Below are 17,031 nucleotides of genomic sequence, written 5' to 3' on the forward strand. Positions count from 1 at the left end.
TCCATTTCTACTTTACTTCATTACTTTACCATTATCTCTCCTTGTTGGTTTTATTTATGTAAAATCCATGAAATGGCCCCTGTTGTGTTGTGTTGTGTGTCGTGCAGAGCTGCGTGTGGAGGTGGACACCGGCTCCATGTCGGTTCCCAGAGACAGCAGCTCCTCCTCGGGTTACTCCAGCGCCCCCAACAGCCCCATGACCCCCCAGAGCAGGGACGCAGCCTCCTTCGACAGGTCTAAAGACCTGCACCGCCGTGAGTGTAACCACTACTCTCCATTCTGCTAACCTGGCCAAAACGGCTCTTCCGAAACAGACCTCAACCTAATTTGGCATGGATCATGTGCAGTGATGTGTTTGACAAAATGAGATGCCTTTCTTAAGGTTGTAGGTACACGCATTTGGATAGATCAGTCAGTATCTATTGGGGTAGCCGTGGCCTACTGGTTAGCGCTTCGGACTTGTAACCGGAGGGTTGCCGGTTTGAACCCCGACCAGTAGGAAGCGGCTGAAGTGCCCTTGAGCAAGGCACCTAACCCCTCACTGCTCCCCGAGCGCCGCTGTTGTAGCAGGCAGCTCACTGCGCCGGGATTAGTGTGTGCTTCACCTCACTGTGTGTTCACTGTGTGCTGAGTGTGTTTCACTAATTCACGTATTGGGATAAATGCAGAGACCAAATTTCCCTCACGGGATCAAAAGAGTATATATACTTATACTTATACTTAGTATCTAAGTACATTTTATTTTTGTGCCAAAGAGGGGCAATTTGTGAATGCTTCCCTGGGTCAAAAAAAGTTCTCAATCAGGGGGAGCTGTAGTGCAACTGGTTACAGTGCCCGACTCGGGTCATTTCCCGATCCCACCCCATCTCTCTCTCCCACTCGATTCCTGTCACTCTCTCCACTGTCCTGTCCCTAACGCTAACCCTGTCCACTAACACTAACCCTAACCCTAACCCTAACCCTAACCCTGTCCTGTAAAGGCATAAAAGCCCCAGCCCCCCCCAGCAAAGAGTTCAGGGTGTTAATCAGAAAGACTTGCCAGAAACTTCAGATACTTTAGAAAAACAAAAACCTTCACTAAACACTGGCTACTGGCTATATGACTAAGGTGTTATTCTGTTTCTTTTGTTCAGGTGGAGAGGCTACGCTGGACCTGAGTGACAAGGATCGGACGGTTCTGATGAGCCCGGTGATGTCCGGTAGCCGGCCGACCGCGCAGGTGCTGCCCGTGCAGAATGACCCCGGCTCCTCGCTCAACCTCCCGCCTCCGCTGGCTCTCGGGCGACCGCTGGCGTCCCCGCGCAAACCTCGACCCCCGCCGCTGTGCACGGACGAGCGGCGGCCCGCGGGCATGGTGGGGGCGTCCCGTCTGGAGAGCCTGTTCCCCAGCCTGAGCCTGGAGGTGGGCCACCCCCCTGTCAGCAGCATGCTGCGCTCCCCGTCGGGGCTCATGGTGGAGACCAGCTCGGCCCTCACGGCCACCTCCAACACCCTGCACCACGTCTCGCACCCGCCGCTCCACCTGCAGCTGTCCCCCTCCCTGCCCATGCGCAGCGGCGCTGGCAGTGGACACCCTTACCCCTTCGTCCTCTCCTCGTCCTCGTCTTCCTCCTCCTCCTCCGGCTCCTCCTCATCCTCGCTGGCTTCCTCGTACTCGTCCAAGTCCTCCTTTCCTGCCGCTGCTCCCGGCGGGGTCCCCATGGCGACGGCGAGCAGCATTCCCATGGTGGCCGTGCCCGGCAACACCTACTGTGTGAACAACGTGTCGGCTCTGGCGCCGAGCACCAGCCCCACGTCCTCAGAGGCGGCCTGCTATGGCGTGTCCTCTTCCTCCTACTCCGCCACGCCGCCCGCGTCCTCCTCCTCCTCCTCCTCCTCCTCGTGCGTGTGTGTGTGCAGCTCGTGCGGCTGCAGCGGGAGCTGTGGCTCGTACGCAACACTGCCCAACAGCTACGCCGGCTACTTCCCGCACCCTTTCTCGGGCACGTCGGTCTTCACCCTGGGCCCACTGCTGCACCTCAGTCCCCTGCTGACAGGGGGCGCTACTGCGCCGGCGCCCTTCTCCTACCCTGTGGTCGCCCCGCCGCTGTACAACAGCAGCCTGTCTCATGAGGCGCAGCAGCAGCAGGGCCTGGTCCTCCCACCCATGCAGGGGTTTTTGGGGGGTGGGGGGAATGTGTATCAGTCCCATGGGATGCTGGGTAATGGAGGCAACCTGAAAAAGGGGGGCGGGAACGTTTCGTGTTACAACTGCGGCGTGAGCGGCCACAGAGCACAAGACTGCAAACAGCCACCAATGGACTCCGCCCAGCAAGGTATGTCATTAATGTCAATCAATAGGGGTGCCTGTGTTTATAGGTGCCTGTGTGTATAGTATGTTTTTACTCAATAGGGGTGCCTGTGTGTATAGTATGCTTCTTTATTGAGTAGGGGTGCCTGTGTGTATAGTATGTTTTTACTCAATAGGGGTGTCTGTGTGTATAGTATGCTTCTTTATTGAGTAGGGGTGCCTGTGTGTATAGTATGTTTTTACTCAATAGGATTGTCTGTGTGTATAGTATGCTTCTTTATTGAGTAGGGGTGCCTGTGTGTATAGTATGTTTTTACTCAATAGGGGTGTCTGTGTGTATAGTATGCTTCTGTATTGAGTAACTGACTGTTCTGTTTGCCTCTGTTACAGGCACTTTCCGGCTGAGGTACGCCCCTCACACTGACAGCCAAGACTCAGGAGACTAAACCTGATTACAGCCAGGGCTGCTGCCAAGACTCAGAGCTTAAGTGAAGAAGACATGCAAAAAGCCCCAAACCTCCCAATGATTTCAGATCAGAAAAGTCTCTAAAAGGTCTACTTTGATTTCAATCATTTACACCTGCACTTCAGAAATGTACACCTGTTCTTTACGATCCTCTCATACCAACGACTACAAGGAGAACACTAGAACCTCTACAGGTTATGTCAGTGATCATCTCTATCAGCTTTCCCCGTAGAACCTCTGCAGGCTGGATCAGTTGGTGACCTCTTATCAATGTCCTCTATTGAAACCTCTGCAGACTGGATCTTTGGTCACTTCTATCAACTTCCTCTGAATTTATGTTTATCTGGGGGCAGAGGAAAAGATAGCCACATCCAGGAGGTGCTCTTCTTTTTTGGGAGTCTGTTTTGTTTGTGTGTGTGACCTTTTTTTCATCAGGGAAAGAAACTGAAGCTTTTAGATACTCCTTCTCCCCCACTCAGGTCAAAAATCTCATGAACTGAGCATGATCCTCACTCCCAAGAAACCATGCTGACTCTGAGAGGGAGACAGAAGCAGCATACAGCGGCCATTTTGTTTTGTTCCTCTGACTGGAATAGACCTGCACAGTCAAATCAACAGACTTTTTTTGTAATGAAAAGGGTGGGGTGGGGGTGGGGGGGTCTAATACTGTCCTCATTCAATGAGTTGCCAAGTAATATCACAAGAAGCCAGACTGCCATTCTTCTGTGAGTCCTTTGCGTTGACAGGGTAGTTTTTGGGCCTGAGAAGGAATCGACAGAGATCTCTTTTTTTTATGAGTGAGCAGGACTGAGACTCTTCCTTGTCTTTTCTTCTGTCATTGTCATTATGTTTTTACATGTTATTTCGTCAGGTGTCTGAAATACTTTTAAAAGATTTTAGAATCATTTATATATTTGTAAATGTCATAATCTGCCAGTCAAATGACATATAGCACTTGAATTCAAGAAAAAAAACAAAGTGATTAATTTTGAGAAAATACTTTGCACTGCCCTGGTTCCTCTGAGGGAGAGGGCGATTAGTGCAGTGTTGTGTTGTGCGCACAGCTACAGGAGTGTTTCATCCACTTCCTGGTGCTGATGTGTGCCGCCTTTAAGAGAACTGTTGTCCAGTCCTATTTAGTGAATGTGTGTGGAGGGACGAACTAGGGTTGAGTGACATCTTGAAAGCACTTTTTTTTAATCCAATCAGAGTGTGTCCTGGTTGTTTGTAATTGTGGGCCAGCAGGTTCTGGCCCTATACGAGATATGATATTTTATATCAGGATTTTGTTGAAGGGATTTGTCACACATTGCATTTATAGTGCTTTTGATAGGGCTTCTGATGTGCCTACAAATGTATAAGAAAAGAGCAGGAGGGATACAGTTTTGTCTCTTTAAAAACATTCAGACATAAAAGCTACATTCATCACTTCAGAATGACCATGACAGAGTGTGTAAGATATCACACAGGATATGACATGTAGGTCTTGGTGCACGTTTTATGACCTCACGATTCAACAAGCAACGTTTCAACAGGACATCAACATATCATGGAATGTATGGCCATATGATGCCGAGAGTATTAACACGGCTTGCCCCTGAATCAGTCATGCGTAGGAATGCTTTAAAAGTGATGTTCCTTTAGCCTGGCTAAAAAATTCTCGTCTCACCTTCAATTTCCAAGAGGCATAACCAGCGATGGAATTAAACTTAAAGTTGGCACAATAAACTATCACCGAATCCTTTGGAAGCACGTCAAATAAAGGTTTATAAATGTAGTTGTTTACTCAATTTAAAAGAAAATACATGTTGGTGTTGTTTAATACGGACGGCACCAGTGCAGCCATTGGTTGTGCCCAAGTAGTGCCAGCGTTGCTCCTCTATCTGTCTTTATAGACCCTTTCATCAATAAAAACAAAAACAATGCTTGAACGTTCTATTTGGGCCCCAATCTACTTCCTCTGCATTAAGATAGCATATGGAATGTTAAAAAGGAAGTCTTGTGGGGCCAACTATGATGCTGATAATGGAACTCTCTTGAAAGGGTCCATAAAGCGCGCCCCATACCAGATAAGCGGCTGTGATTGGCTCCTGGGATCATTTTTGGAATGAGTGGATCTGCCAGAGCAAATTCAAACATGCTGTGGGATTCATCTGGTTCCCAAGGCCAATGTTCCTGTATTGTCATGCTTTCTTTATGTTTTTGAGCATTTTGCCTCTTGTTTTTTTCTGATTAGAAAATGTGTGTCATTATGAAAGCAGTCAGTAACCCTATAACCCTTGAGGCAAAATGCACACTGAAAGCCAGGGAATACAGAGAAACACTATACATTCACATTGTAATTTTACGTATAGAGGCAACTCTGTTTACAAGTGTAGACACTCCATTGCTAATATTGAACTATTTTGTCATATTCCATCACATCCACATCATGTCTACTTCAGTACATTTTCTCAGATGTTACTTTGGTTGGCAGCTGCTGAAATCAGCTCTGTTGGTGCGGTTTTGCTGTATTGCTGGCCTCTCTTAAGGCCGATCACCCCTTACAAAAAAATAACTCATTACTTCAAGTGTCAAAACTGCAGTTTTCTGAGTATCAAAACTGCAGTTTTGTAGGAATTTGCAGTTCTTATGCAGGAAATGCAGTATTTTGGACACAAAGAAAACTGCATTATATTGCATAGTTCTGTACTGTAATACTGCAGAAATTCAGTATTTTGGACATGAAAATACTATTGTACTGCACTGTACTCTAGTATAATTGCACTGGAAAAACCTGCAGGATAATTGCAGTTATTTTTTTGTAGGGACTCTGACACCAGAACGGTACACTTCAAATGAGCTTGTCAGCTAGACACCAAACCCAATGTATTAACATGTGGTTATGGAATTATAAATTCACATGACGGCTCCAAGTACAGGTGTGAATGCACTCCACATTTAGAGGTGGTCTGGGCTATCTATGGCTACATTCGTTTAACAATGATCCTTGATATCAATGATATGATATAACAAGCTTCTACGGGTGAGCTGGAGTTGCTGAAACTTTATAGGAATAACCATCAGTACAAAATGATTGTTGCTAGCGGACTGCTAGCAGCTTGTGGCCTAGATGAAAGGCATAGTCAGGTGTCTGTCAGTAGTCTTAGCAGGTGGCTGATGTGATGTGTAGACTCCAACCGTAGCTGGCTACCCAGAGTTTCTTTGTGGTGTGTAACTATTGCTAACATGTGTTGGTTAAATTGTAGTGGATTAGCAAATAATTTGTTGTTACTTCAAAATCACTTTTGCACTCTGAGTGATAGCCTACCTGCTGGTCTGGTGCAGTAAGATGTAACAGAGATCAAGTGTGTGGCATATAGGCAGTCACTGGAGAGGGGTTCTCGTCTAAGGGAGGGAGTTGGAGCCGTGAACAGTTAGACGCAGGGCCTAAAAGTTTGTTGCTATGCCCCTCTACGGCATGTGATTGTAACAGAAACCTTTCAACTTCTAAGGCTTTGAGTCACTTCGGAAGCAACTCCAGCTCTCATTCCTGAGGTATCAAATTTTACCCCAGTAAAGGGCATATTTTCATGTACGTGTACACTTTGATAATCTGTGAAGCCAGTCACTGAATTACTGCTATGTGATTGTATACAGTCCTATGTAGATTGTCACAGAGCCAAGACAGCAATAAACTACACATCCTCCGGTGCTCAGTTTAAGTTTTCACCCTATGAGATTATTGGTCGCACTGCACTGTGCAGCAGAGTGCATTCTGGGACATGTAGTCGGCTATACTCTGGTTGTGCTTTCTGAGTGTTCAGCCTTGAAGACCAAGCTTTTTTTCTCCAAATCTGCGGGTCAGTTCAGTCAGTACCAGTGCAGTATTTCTTAGCCTTGTTTCCGAGATTCTGCTAGAAGGGTAAAAGTCTGGCTTCAGAAAGTGAAAGTCCTACCATGTAGCCTATTGGTTCTACCTGGGCACTCACACAGGTGAATACACTAATTAGCTCATCTACCTGGCTGAGGAGTTGGGCCAATTAGAATCAGCGGGTTTAGGGAATGGTTGGAGTAAATACATGGCAGGACTTTTAGTTTTTGAAGCCAGACTTAGATTCTATTCGGTATGGGCACTCGGAATATCCACTTTTTTCAGCTTTCTTTACTGCCATATCATAATGTGTCTTAACTCTGACAACATTTTAAAAAAAGTTTTAAACTCCAATTAATTGTGCTACTTTTGTTTTTAAACAGTAGAAATACAACATTTTCACTTAGCATCTAATGTTTTGAATGTCCTGGATTTATGCACCATCATATTGCATTATATTCTGATATCATCTGATTCATTGAGCACAGACCCTCCGGAGCGTCAAGGCCAGTACAGGCCTCCCTTAGAGCATCCAGTACAGCTTCAGAACGAATGCCGATAGCTATGCATGCTGCATTATCTTCTCCTGCTTTAAATATTTTTGAACAACATGGTTTGCCATGACAATGAAATGTATTCTTCAAATGTTCTGTGTTGTTTTGTCCTTTCACCTTTTTTGTATTTACTAGTAATAAAAGGTAAAGCAGTGGGTATCGTAAACTATCTGGAATCAAGAACATGGGGAAATAAAGCAATGACTTTTCAGATGTAATTTTGATACTTTTGTCTGGATTATGGTTTCCCATCTTTCAACACCTTTTAATAAGTGACAGGTATTATTCTTACGAACATAAGGTACGATAGACACATTTCGACATACAGATACCTTTAGCTGTTGGGTAGTGTTGCTTACAAAGCATGACTTGACGAAATCTCCATGTTAGCTGATAACAGCAATTATATTACCTTTTTGGACCAGCTACTGTCTGCTGAGACATTTTAAGTCTGAGGCACCAAGTTAGTGGAGGCGGGAAAAATATAGATGCAAAATAAATAAAATTAAATAATTTAGGGCACATTATGCCGTTCAGTTGACAGCACACATGATTGACATGGGAACATATTCAACACCACACAGGCATATTTATAATATTATTTTATTGTTTAAAATATCAACAAAAATACAAGAAAAAAAAGTTGTATAATATTGCTGAAAGCCTGAAGTCTTTCCCTCAGACTGTGCTTTGTTAATTCCAGACTGTACTTTACTATATGGATTCATCTTTACACATAAAACATGAACAACCATTTAAATAAAAACAAATGAATAGCTGATAACTGCTTAAGGATAAAAATGCTTGTAACTTTAAACAATTACTTAAGAGATAATGAGAAAGTGGGAGAGCACACAAGGACATATAATAAAGCCACATGACCCTCAAAACACCATCCTCTCAACGTGCATTCCAATGACCTTTGAACTTCTCTGAGGGTGTCACAACACAGCTCTGGAGACTTGGAGATAGAATCCAGAGATAAAATAACACTAGGTCCATTCACTACTGCCACCTCCATCATCATCATCATCGGAAACCACACCTAATCATCCCCACATTCACTCACACATTTCTGACATTACAGTTTTTTTATATCAATGTTTTTCTTCAATCTTGCGCTGTCTGCATTTACATTAAAAAGCGTCTCACTACAATCTGAGCAGGCATAAAAGAGCAAAGCTTTTTTTCTTTCTTTTTTCCCCGTAAGAAACCCAAGTATTCCTCCTTTCAGTGAGGAAACACTGTTGAAGGAACTGTACAAGGCAGGATACTTAGATGATGGTGAGGAGGAAACCGGAAAATCCCAAAATCTCTAATTCCTCGACCTCACTTAACAACACAGAGGACACCAAAAGTGCTCTGGAGTCCTCAGGGAGCACTACTGTATGTGTGTGTATGTGTATGTGCGTGTGCGTGTATGTATGTACGTACACCCACAATATGTATGCATGCTATTAGCGAATAGACTTTCAACTAAAATAAAGCTATGGCTAAAATGAACTACACCATCCCCATTTATCATTAAAGTATGAATGAATGGTGATTATGGGGGGTTGCAGGGCCCAAGCCCACTGTGTCCGTTTCTGATTAGTCTTCCGTTAGCCTTGGCGGACAGCTGATTGGTCACATCAACAGCTTAATAGTGAGACTAACGGCTGATTGGTCATGGCTTTGATCGGTCAGTGTCAGGGCATCTACTTTAAACAGCAGGCTTCACTCGAGGCCGCAGTGATCCAGCTAACACGAACACACAGACACACACGCACACACTGATTTCAAGTAGAAAACACACATGTTGAACTACCTTTGAACACCTGACAATGAATGAGCAGTAGTGGGCGGTCGCCTGCGCTCCAGCCAGATCACCACTCACATCCTGGTCAGCTCACCTACCAAGCAGGATGGATGGGGGATACTAGGGCCAGTAATTACTCTCTAGTCTATATGAGGATCTATGAGCAGCACTTGGGGGTAGAGGTGGGGGCAGTTAAGACGGAGCAATAAGCTGAAGATGGGAATGGTTTTTTTTTGGGGGGGGGCACCCATTGGTTGGGTATACAGCTGATGGAGGCGAGATTGCGGTGGGGGTGGCATACATGGGAATGAGGCGGCGACAAGTCATACTGTTGTCCTGATGGCAGCCGGGTGGCCACCGGGGTTTCTAGTGTGTGTGCGAGGCTCCAAACGTCTCCTGCGAGGCGTACACCATGTAGAGGAAGCCGTCGTCGTCACGCTCACGCTCGTACACCTCGGAGATGGCCGTGCACACAGACACCATGCTGTGGCCGTTCACCAGCAGGAAGAAGGCCTGGTTGGAGTTGAGCTGCAGGCGCCTCCTAGTGGTCAGAAGCAAGCAAAACACACACAAACACACAGTAAGGCAAGGAAGGCTTGTCCTACTACTCTCTAGGAGAAGAAGCCAAAATGGTGGGCTAACTCAAATGGCTAACACAAGGGGCAAGTGTGGCTCCTATGGATCCTATCCTAAGTGATGCTATATGGAGGTCAAGACCACAAACAACCAAAAGATATCACCCTGTGTAGACTATTGATACACTCAACATGTCTCATGGGATCACTGGATGATGACACAAATCTACCTTATAGGGAAAATGAAATGAATACATTTATTGAAATTTCCACTCAATGTTCATGCAGCAACTGAATAATATAAATGTATGGTGGTAGCGCATCTCAGATCAAAACCTATAACTCTAAACTGAGATGGAGAAGTGCCTCATATTTAGAATGATAAGATGCTCTGTTGGGGACCTGTGGGGGCAGAACCCCCCACCCCTACCCCTGGTAAGCTGGCTAGAAAGCTTGGTGTTGAAGCCAGTCAGATCACCTGATGATCTTGATGAGTTCGCTCATGTTGACGTGATCCGGTACCAGGAACTTTGTCTTGTCCAGAATGGGCAGCTGTTTCTCCCCCTTATACCTCTCAATAATGACCTGGGGGGAAAACAAACACTCACTAGTTAATAACACCTCCTCAGAGAAGCTCCCTTATAGCTACAGGCTAATGGTAGGCTAACCGGTCAAACATACTTTCAGTGAATTATGCTAAGTTAGTGAAACACACTCAGCACACAGTGAACACACAGTGAGGTGAAGCACACACTAATCCCGGCACAGTGAGCTGCCTGCAACAACAGCGGCGCTCGGGGAGCAGTGAGGGGTTAGGTGCCTTGCTCAAGGGCACTTCAGCTGTGCCTACTGGTCGGAGTGCTAACCAGTAGGCCACGGCTGGCTAACAGTGTCACACTGGGCTATTGCACGCACAGAGAAGAGAAGGACATGCATTCTTTTGTCAAATTCAAAACATTGCGTGTTCCTTTAAATAAAAATAAACAGATATGATGTCAACAACCCATTGAGGGCCTATGGCATCAGGTCCATCTGGCTGCTCTCAGTCAGACGTGGGAGAGGTGGAATATGAGAGTGGTACGGAAGGAGCAGGACGCAGAGGCTGAACGGCAGATGGTGGGTAGGGAGGATACCCGATCCTCCAGCGGCACCACCACGCCCGCGAGCCAGCTGCACCAATCTCGTTGCCCAGCAGCATTGGCACATGCCCGCAGGGCCTTCAGAGACTTGCAGCCTCCTGCCACCACAACCACCACTGGGTCTGTCACGTTATGGCACAGCAAGCATTTCTTTCATTCATTCATTGACTGACTTTTTATGATGCTTAAAGGTGTAGGTTTTTGAACATTCTAAGTTCCGCAACAATTGAAGGTTCTAAAATTCTATGTTGAATTCTATGAACCCAGATATTCTTTAGAATGTTAATTTCCCAACATTCCCGTCACACCGGTGTGACGGTACTCCTTTAAGGGTTAAAGCTTTATAACTTTGTATCAGTATTTGAAAGAGGACAGCAATGGTTCAGATGGTAGAGTAGTGCTCTGACTGTCCTTGAATGCAAATAATTCAAATGTGATGATGGCCATTCAGATTCCGCAGTGTTAGCATTACCTGATGTAACTAGTATAGCAAAACTATAAAATATACAGATTCAATTAATAAAAAAAACCTTAAAAAAATGTTTGGTACTGTCTGTCCACTAGCCACTTGTACCACTGTCTTTATGCCTCACTGTTTGCGTGCTATATTAGCACATATGCATAACCCCCCCCTCCATGCCACAGCCGAACTGTGGCCACACTTATACATTTTCTTAAATAGTTAAATATATAGATATATAGACTTTCCTTTACTTTATTTCTGCATTGTTGCACTGTTGACTTACTCATTTGCACTATCACCATGACCATTATCACCATTGCACTACCACCATGACACTCATTCACACAGAGCACCTTAGAGCACCTTACCATACCTTACTATGCACAGAGAATCACAGGCTCAGTCCCTGCCTCATTGCAAGCGCCTCTGATCACCACTATGTGGATACTGTTTTTAGAATTGATTTAGATTAAGTGTTAGTATAATTTGTAATTTTGTTATTTGTATTTTAGTATATTCTTTATCTTCTACTGTCCTTCCTGCTTAGTTGTGTTTTTATATTATATACTTTAATTACTCTTCTGCTGTTAAAGAATGTGTTTGTCTTGTATGTATGCTGCTGAGACCTTGAATTTCCCCTGGGGATCAATAAAGTATCTATCTATCTATCTATCTATCTATCTATCTATCTATCTATCATCATCATCATGTTGACATTTCTGTCACATTGCCAGCACCGTGCTCTACCAGTGGCCCATCACATGGCAGTCTCAACAACACCACAAACATTTACTATGCAACTGACGAGCGGATTTGCATATTTCTATTTGCATGCATATGCGGGATGTCCTTACTCAGAAATCCTGAATAACCAAGAGTCAAATACACGTCACTAGACACTAGTCCTGAACACCCAGAGGGCAGGACACCCTGACCTGAGCCCGGCTACTATTTGAGCGCCATTACAAGCTGACAGGAGATGATACTCTTGTCAGAGGCTGATAACCCAACGCCAGGGCTTAAAGCAATAAAAATGTCTGTGCCTGAAGTTATCAGACATTTATGAGGACGTCTATACTGTAGTCTCATCGCCTATTTTCAAATCTTAAGCATACCAGCTCACGCCTGAATTCAAGCACGGTGCCTGAACACTTTAAGCCCAACACAAAATGGGAATCATACAGTACGTACTATGTGTACCTTCCTGGCCAGTGAGTGTGTTGTGTAGATAAGCCTACTTAGAACCACAAACATCATGGCATATGAGAACACATCTTAGTGTGTTTTAAAAAAGGCTTTACCTATTTTATTGTATTTTATTTGATTTAAATATAATTTTTTTCATGTAGCACTTTCAGGTTTCTTGCGAATGTAAAGTGTGTTACAAATAAAATGTAATAATAATAATAATAATAATAATAATAATAATAATAATAATAATAACCAAAAGCACAGTTAATGTCTCATGTGTGATGAATGAAAGCATAGCTAAAATTGTTAATTTTAAAACTAATTAAATATTGTAGTGTTATGCCATGTAGGGCTTCAATAATTTTTCGTAAATTTCAAATTTAATATTTTTTATGATGATCCAAATACAAATAAGCTACTTGAGCAGGTCAACATACTTCCATGCAGCTGCGATGGCATTATGACAGATGAGGGTATGACTCAGAAACATTCAGCACAGCGTAGCGCTAGGAACTCATGACTACAATCTGGAACAAAGACAATGGCAGAGACCTCAAATATTCACGTGACCAGAAGGCTGACACATGGCAGCTTTGTCTATTAGAAACCACTGTGAGTGTGAAGTTCCTGCCTTTGTGAAAACAAGTGTAAAACGTTTTAGGGTTAAAGAAGCAATATGGGAATTTAGTCTAAAGTTAATCATCTACCTACTTAGAAAGGCATTCCAATACCTTGCAAACACCACCAACATTACAGATGGCACTGATACAATACATGGTAACTGTATTTGTTGTGAAGGCTCTTTATACTTTTTTAGTGTGTTCTAAAGCAAATCTCAGAACTACATAGTGTAAAGTCAGGACAGCTAGTGTGAACAACAGGTTTGTTTATCTGGCTTTTATGTGACAATATTCTAGCCTAGAAATCTAGACGCACCCTAGCGGCAGCAAATGTAATTTGTAGCCAGGGTAGTCTAGCAACTCTCCGTTGGCTTGCGAGCTAGAAAATTTAAACTTTGATCAGGCCAATCACATCGTGTAAAGTCGGTAGGCGGGCTTAACATAATGATGGCAGAGTTGCAATGGTTCGGTGTGAATTCCCTGCTATTTGAACACAAAGAAGATGGATGCTGCTGCTGCTGGCGAACAGCGCGACACAAGTTAAGGGCTGACCACTGAGAATGGTGAGAGTCCCCAGACCCTACATCTTGATGTGGGTCGGGCTCGTCAGGCTAACAATATTAATCAACATTCATTTTTAAGATGAAACCAAAAGTGATTTCTCAAATAAAACATGACTGAGCAAGTGGCAAATTGTTGCTTCAACAGGTTCTACAGATCGGTATCTGACAGGGACAAAGTGCTATTTGGTTGATAGGTTCCACATACAGGAATCTCACTGAGATGAACATGTATCTAACAGACACATGTAAACAGGTGGTATTTGTGTGATGGAGTGTATGTGTACAGGTGGTGTCAGTTTGTGTGTGTGTGTGTGTGTGTCTACTGACCGGGATCTTATTGGGGTGCTGCTCCCGTATCTGCCTGACATCATCCACTCGCTGCTCTGTAGAGAAAGAAAAGTCACATGACAGATTATGTCCTCTTGCCACCAGGATTCTACAGTGTTTACTGGACATCCAGTCGGGTGTATTTTTACACGCTGGAACGTCTGACTTACTCATCACCTCTGTTTGCAAAAAGCTCTGTTTCTGACAACACTCAGGATAATACTTGAAAACTGACACTCGAAGAGGGTACGCAGCAACAGGAAGCCAAGAGGATCAATTATCAAACACCCACCCACACGGATACTCTGATGCTGGCTTCCTCTGCTGTCCTCTCTCTATTTCTCACACATGCACGCACACACATAATCAGTAACTAGATGACTGTCAGTGCTGTAACCACAGGTTCCTGTGCTACACCTCAGTATAATCAGAACAGATAGAGGCACTGGGGAAGGCCAAAAATTATGTGATGAGACAGCAGTGCATCACAAGAGACTCTCTGATCCCGAGTCCTGAGTCAAAGGCTGGGTATAGACCGATCCCATGATCCCTTCACCTTCCCTTTGTCCCCTTCTACTCCCACAACTGTGTCCCTATAGGGCGCTTGGAGGTCACTGGTCTGTATTGCTGACCCAGCAGCACAGGTGATGGGCTGTAGCTAGCTAAGAGTGTTAGCTAAGTGTCAGCTAAGTGTGTTTCTGCCCTCCTACTTAAATGTTTACGATAGGGTTTATGATAAAGTGTTTTCATCCTCTATTTTGGCTTGTTTCTCCATCCTTCTTTAGGGACATCTGGGTGTATAAGGATGAGGCCCTTCATGATCACCTTCACATTCAACCCTGTCCCAACCATTTCACAGAAAAGGGTCCTATACAGAGTAGCTTACATAGCTCAGTATGCTTCAACACTAAATGCCTGGACACTAAATGTGTGGTTGTGTGTGTGTGTGTGTGTGTGTGTGTGTGTGTGTGTGTGAACCTCGTTATCTTCTATGCTTCACCTGCACAACTGAACTAGACTATGGGCTATAATCAAAGACCATACAAGAGTTGCTATAACAACCAATTCAAAGCCTGCCAACCAAACAAAGCCCTAAGGCAGATGACTAACAGCAAAAAAAAAAAAAAAAAATTCAGGTTTACTGTGTTAACAGACATTTGCCATTCACAACTTCCCCTAAACCTGACTAGGTTATCCTTAGATGGACTGGGATGTGCGTTTTCTTTTGTGAAATGTATAGAAAGGGTTATTCTAACATTGATTTTTAGATAAGTCAGCCTTATCTCTGGATTTCCGCTTAACCTAACAAGCTTATGTAAAGCAAAACAAAGAAGGTCGTTTGTTTACCTTGGGCTGACCCATCCTTACATGACTCAGCATTTACAAACAAACAAAGCCAAACATTTGCCCCCTTCCATAAGGAAGCCTAACAGTTTGATTAGATAGAGTTCTGAAGCCAGATCTGTCTGGCCTTCCAGTCAGAGCTGGAAAACTGAGCTACACAACAATTGTGTCACCAATGGGCCATTAGCAACAATAGGCTATTTGTCATATCCACCTCAACATTTTGTGAAAAGATGAAGACACAACAATCAATCTCGTGCCAGCTCTGACAAATTATAGAAAGCACGAGGGAGCCCCCAATGACGAACTCACGTGCTAGGTTTAATATTGCGTAATTTCCGAAGATGACCCACACGCGGAAACACTTTCCATCAAGTGCGATTGTTACATTATCAACAACGACGGTTGATAAAGGTAACTAGACAATCTTATCAAAACAGTTCCCACCTAAGTAGGATACCATGTATCCAGTCGTGAAACTGAAAGAACAAAAATGTCTAGCGAGCTACGTTGTAAAATGTTAATTATTATAACCCTAACTACATACAAGCGCCGATGCCTAATTTAGTTGCCAGGACACTGAATTAACTTTCATTTTACCAGCAGGCCCTGTTCACCTCGCACATCGTCCCCATCCCCCAATCCTGCAGTTCTCCGCTGCCACTCGCATCGGGCCTGTCAGCTTGCTTATTCCAGCAGCCTGCTGTGCCGAGCATTACAAACACAGAAGAGGACGGCAAAGCACCGCACTTATTTATCCGACCTTACTACTCATTTGTGTTGAAAGCTTGAAGGGCAACAATTGATAAGCCATGAATGGGGTTATATGATTGATGGTGCTAAACAGGATTACAAAAAGATGAGCAATACGATGACAGTTACTGGAACATTTGTCACAATTAAGGATTGATTAACTGAATGTTAGAGATACATTAATTGGCAACCATCAATCAACTATGAAGCCAACGCAGAGGGAATTGAAGAATTAACAAAAGGCTAACGCGTCACTAAGGAGCAGTGTTAGCTAGCTAACAACAGAGCAGGCTCCACAATGTAAACACAAACGCAGCTAGCTTACAACGTTAGCGAGCCAACCCTTTTCAGGGACGGAAATTTATTTTTTCTTCACCGATCAAGACACTCATCTTCAAATATAGTTTGGTTTAGAAAAGTGATATATATGCCACATAAATAAATAACATTTAGGAAAGACATAAAAATGCCATTCCAACTCGTATTAAATTCGTCTGAGGATGAACAGAGTCGTAAACAAGAACTTTAGCTAATGCTAACAACATAGATGTTAACGTTAGCTCGCTAGCTTCGAAGCCAGCGAGAGTTCGTTTTTTCAGAAAAGGTGAGGTAGTGCTACAAACCGAATGTCCTTCTTTGTTTGAAGGTCTTTTCTGAAGGCATGTTGGTAATTACTTCAATGAGACAATATTATATGTACAAGCTGCGTGGACACTGGAGATGAGTTAGTCACGAACGCTGTTTTCTAAAACCTGAACTGTTGTCCGTCCCGTGAAGCCTTCTGTCTCACTGCTGAAATCCACCTTCAACAGCAAAACAAACCAGTCAGCTGAGCTCGGACGTCACGGCCTTATCTTTACGTAGCTTCAAGTAGGCTGTTCAAGCCGTACCATAACTAGATGTACCGCATATCGGTACAAAATATGACCGCTGCTCAGTCCTGCACATTCTCTCCGCAAAAAACAATCGCGCTTGTCAATTTGTCTCCATATACTCTTAGTCTCTTACCATACTTTTGTGTACATTAGTGTGTGCATGTGTGTGTTTTCTTTTGTGTATATGTGCTCTGTGTGTGTGTGTGTGTGTGTGTGTGTG

The 17,031-nt window shown here is 44.0% G+C and overlaps 2 protein-coding genes across 2 annotated transcripts in view; one reads left to right on the top strand and one right to left on the bottom strand.

Moving 5' to 3' along the window:
• Positions 1-7,368, top strand: part of zcchc14 (zinc finger, CCHC domain containing 14) — a 30,779-nt gene extending 23,411 nt beyond the window's left edge. Inside the window, 3 exon segments of the mRNA XM_048256891.1 lie at positions 108-254; positions 1,134-2,315; positions 2,681-7,368. Of these exon segments, the coding sequence (XP_048112848.1) occupies positions 108-254; positions 1,134-2,315; positions 2,681-2,736 (1,385 nt within the window). The 3' untranslated portion in view covers positions 2,737-7,368.
• Positions 7,369-7,750: 382 nt separating this feature from the next.
• Positions 7,751-16,764, bottom strand: map1lc3b (microtubule-associated protein 1 light chain 3 beta). Its single transcript, XM_048257409.1, has 4 exons — positions 16,560-16,764; positions 13,840-13,895; positions 10,015-10,121; positions 7,751-9,502 (listed from the first exon to the last, which is right to left on the bottom strand). Exons 1-4 carry the CDS (start codon positions 16,597-16,599, stop codon positions 9,328-9,330), a joined length of 378 nt encoding a protein of 125 aa, XP_048113366.1. The 5' UTR covers positions 16,600-16,764; the 3' UTR covers positions 7,751-9,327.
• Positions 16,765-17,031: the final 267 nt, after the last annotated feature.

The sequence above is a fragment of the Alosa alosa genome, chromosome 11, assembly GCF_017589495.1.
Source record: "Alosa alosa isolate M-15738 ecotype Scorff River chromosome 11, AALO_Geno_1.1, whole genome shotgun sequence".
NCBI lineage: Eukaryota > Metazoa > Chordata > Actinopteri > Clupeiformes > Clupeidae > Alosa > Alosa alosa.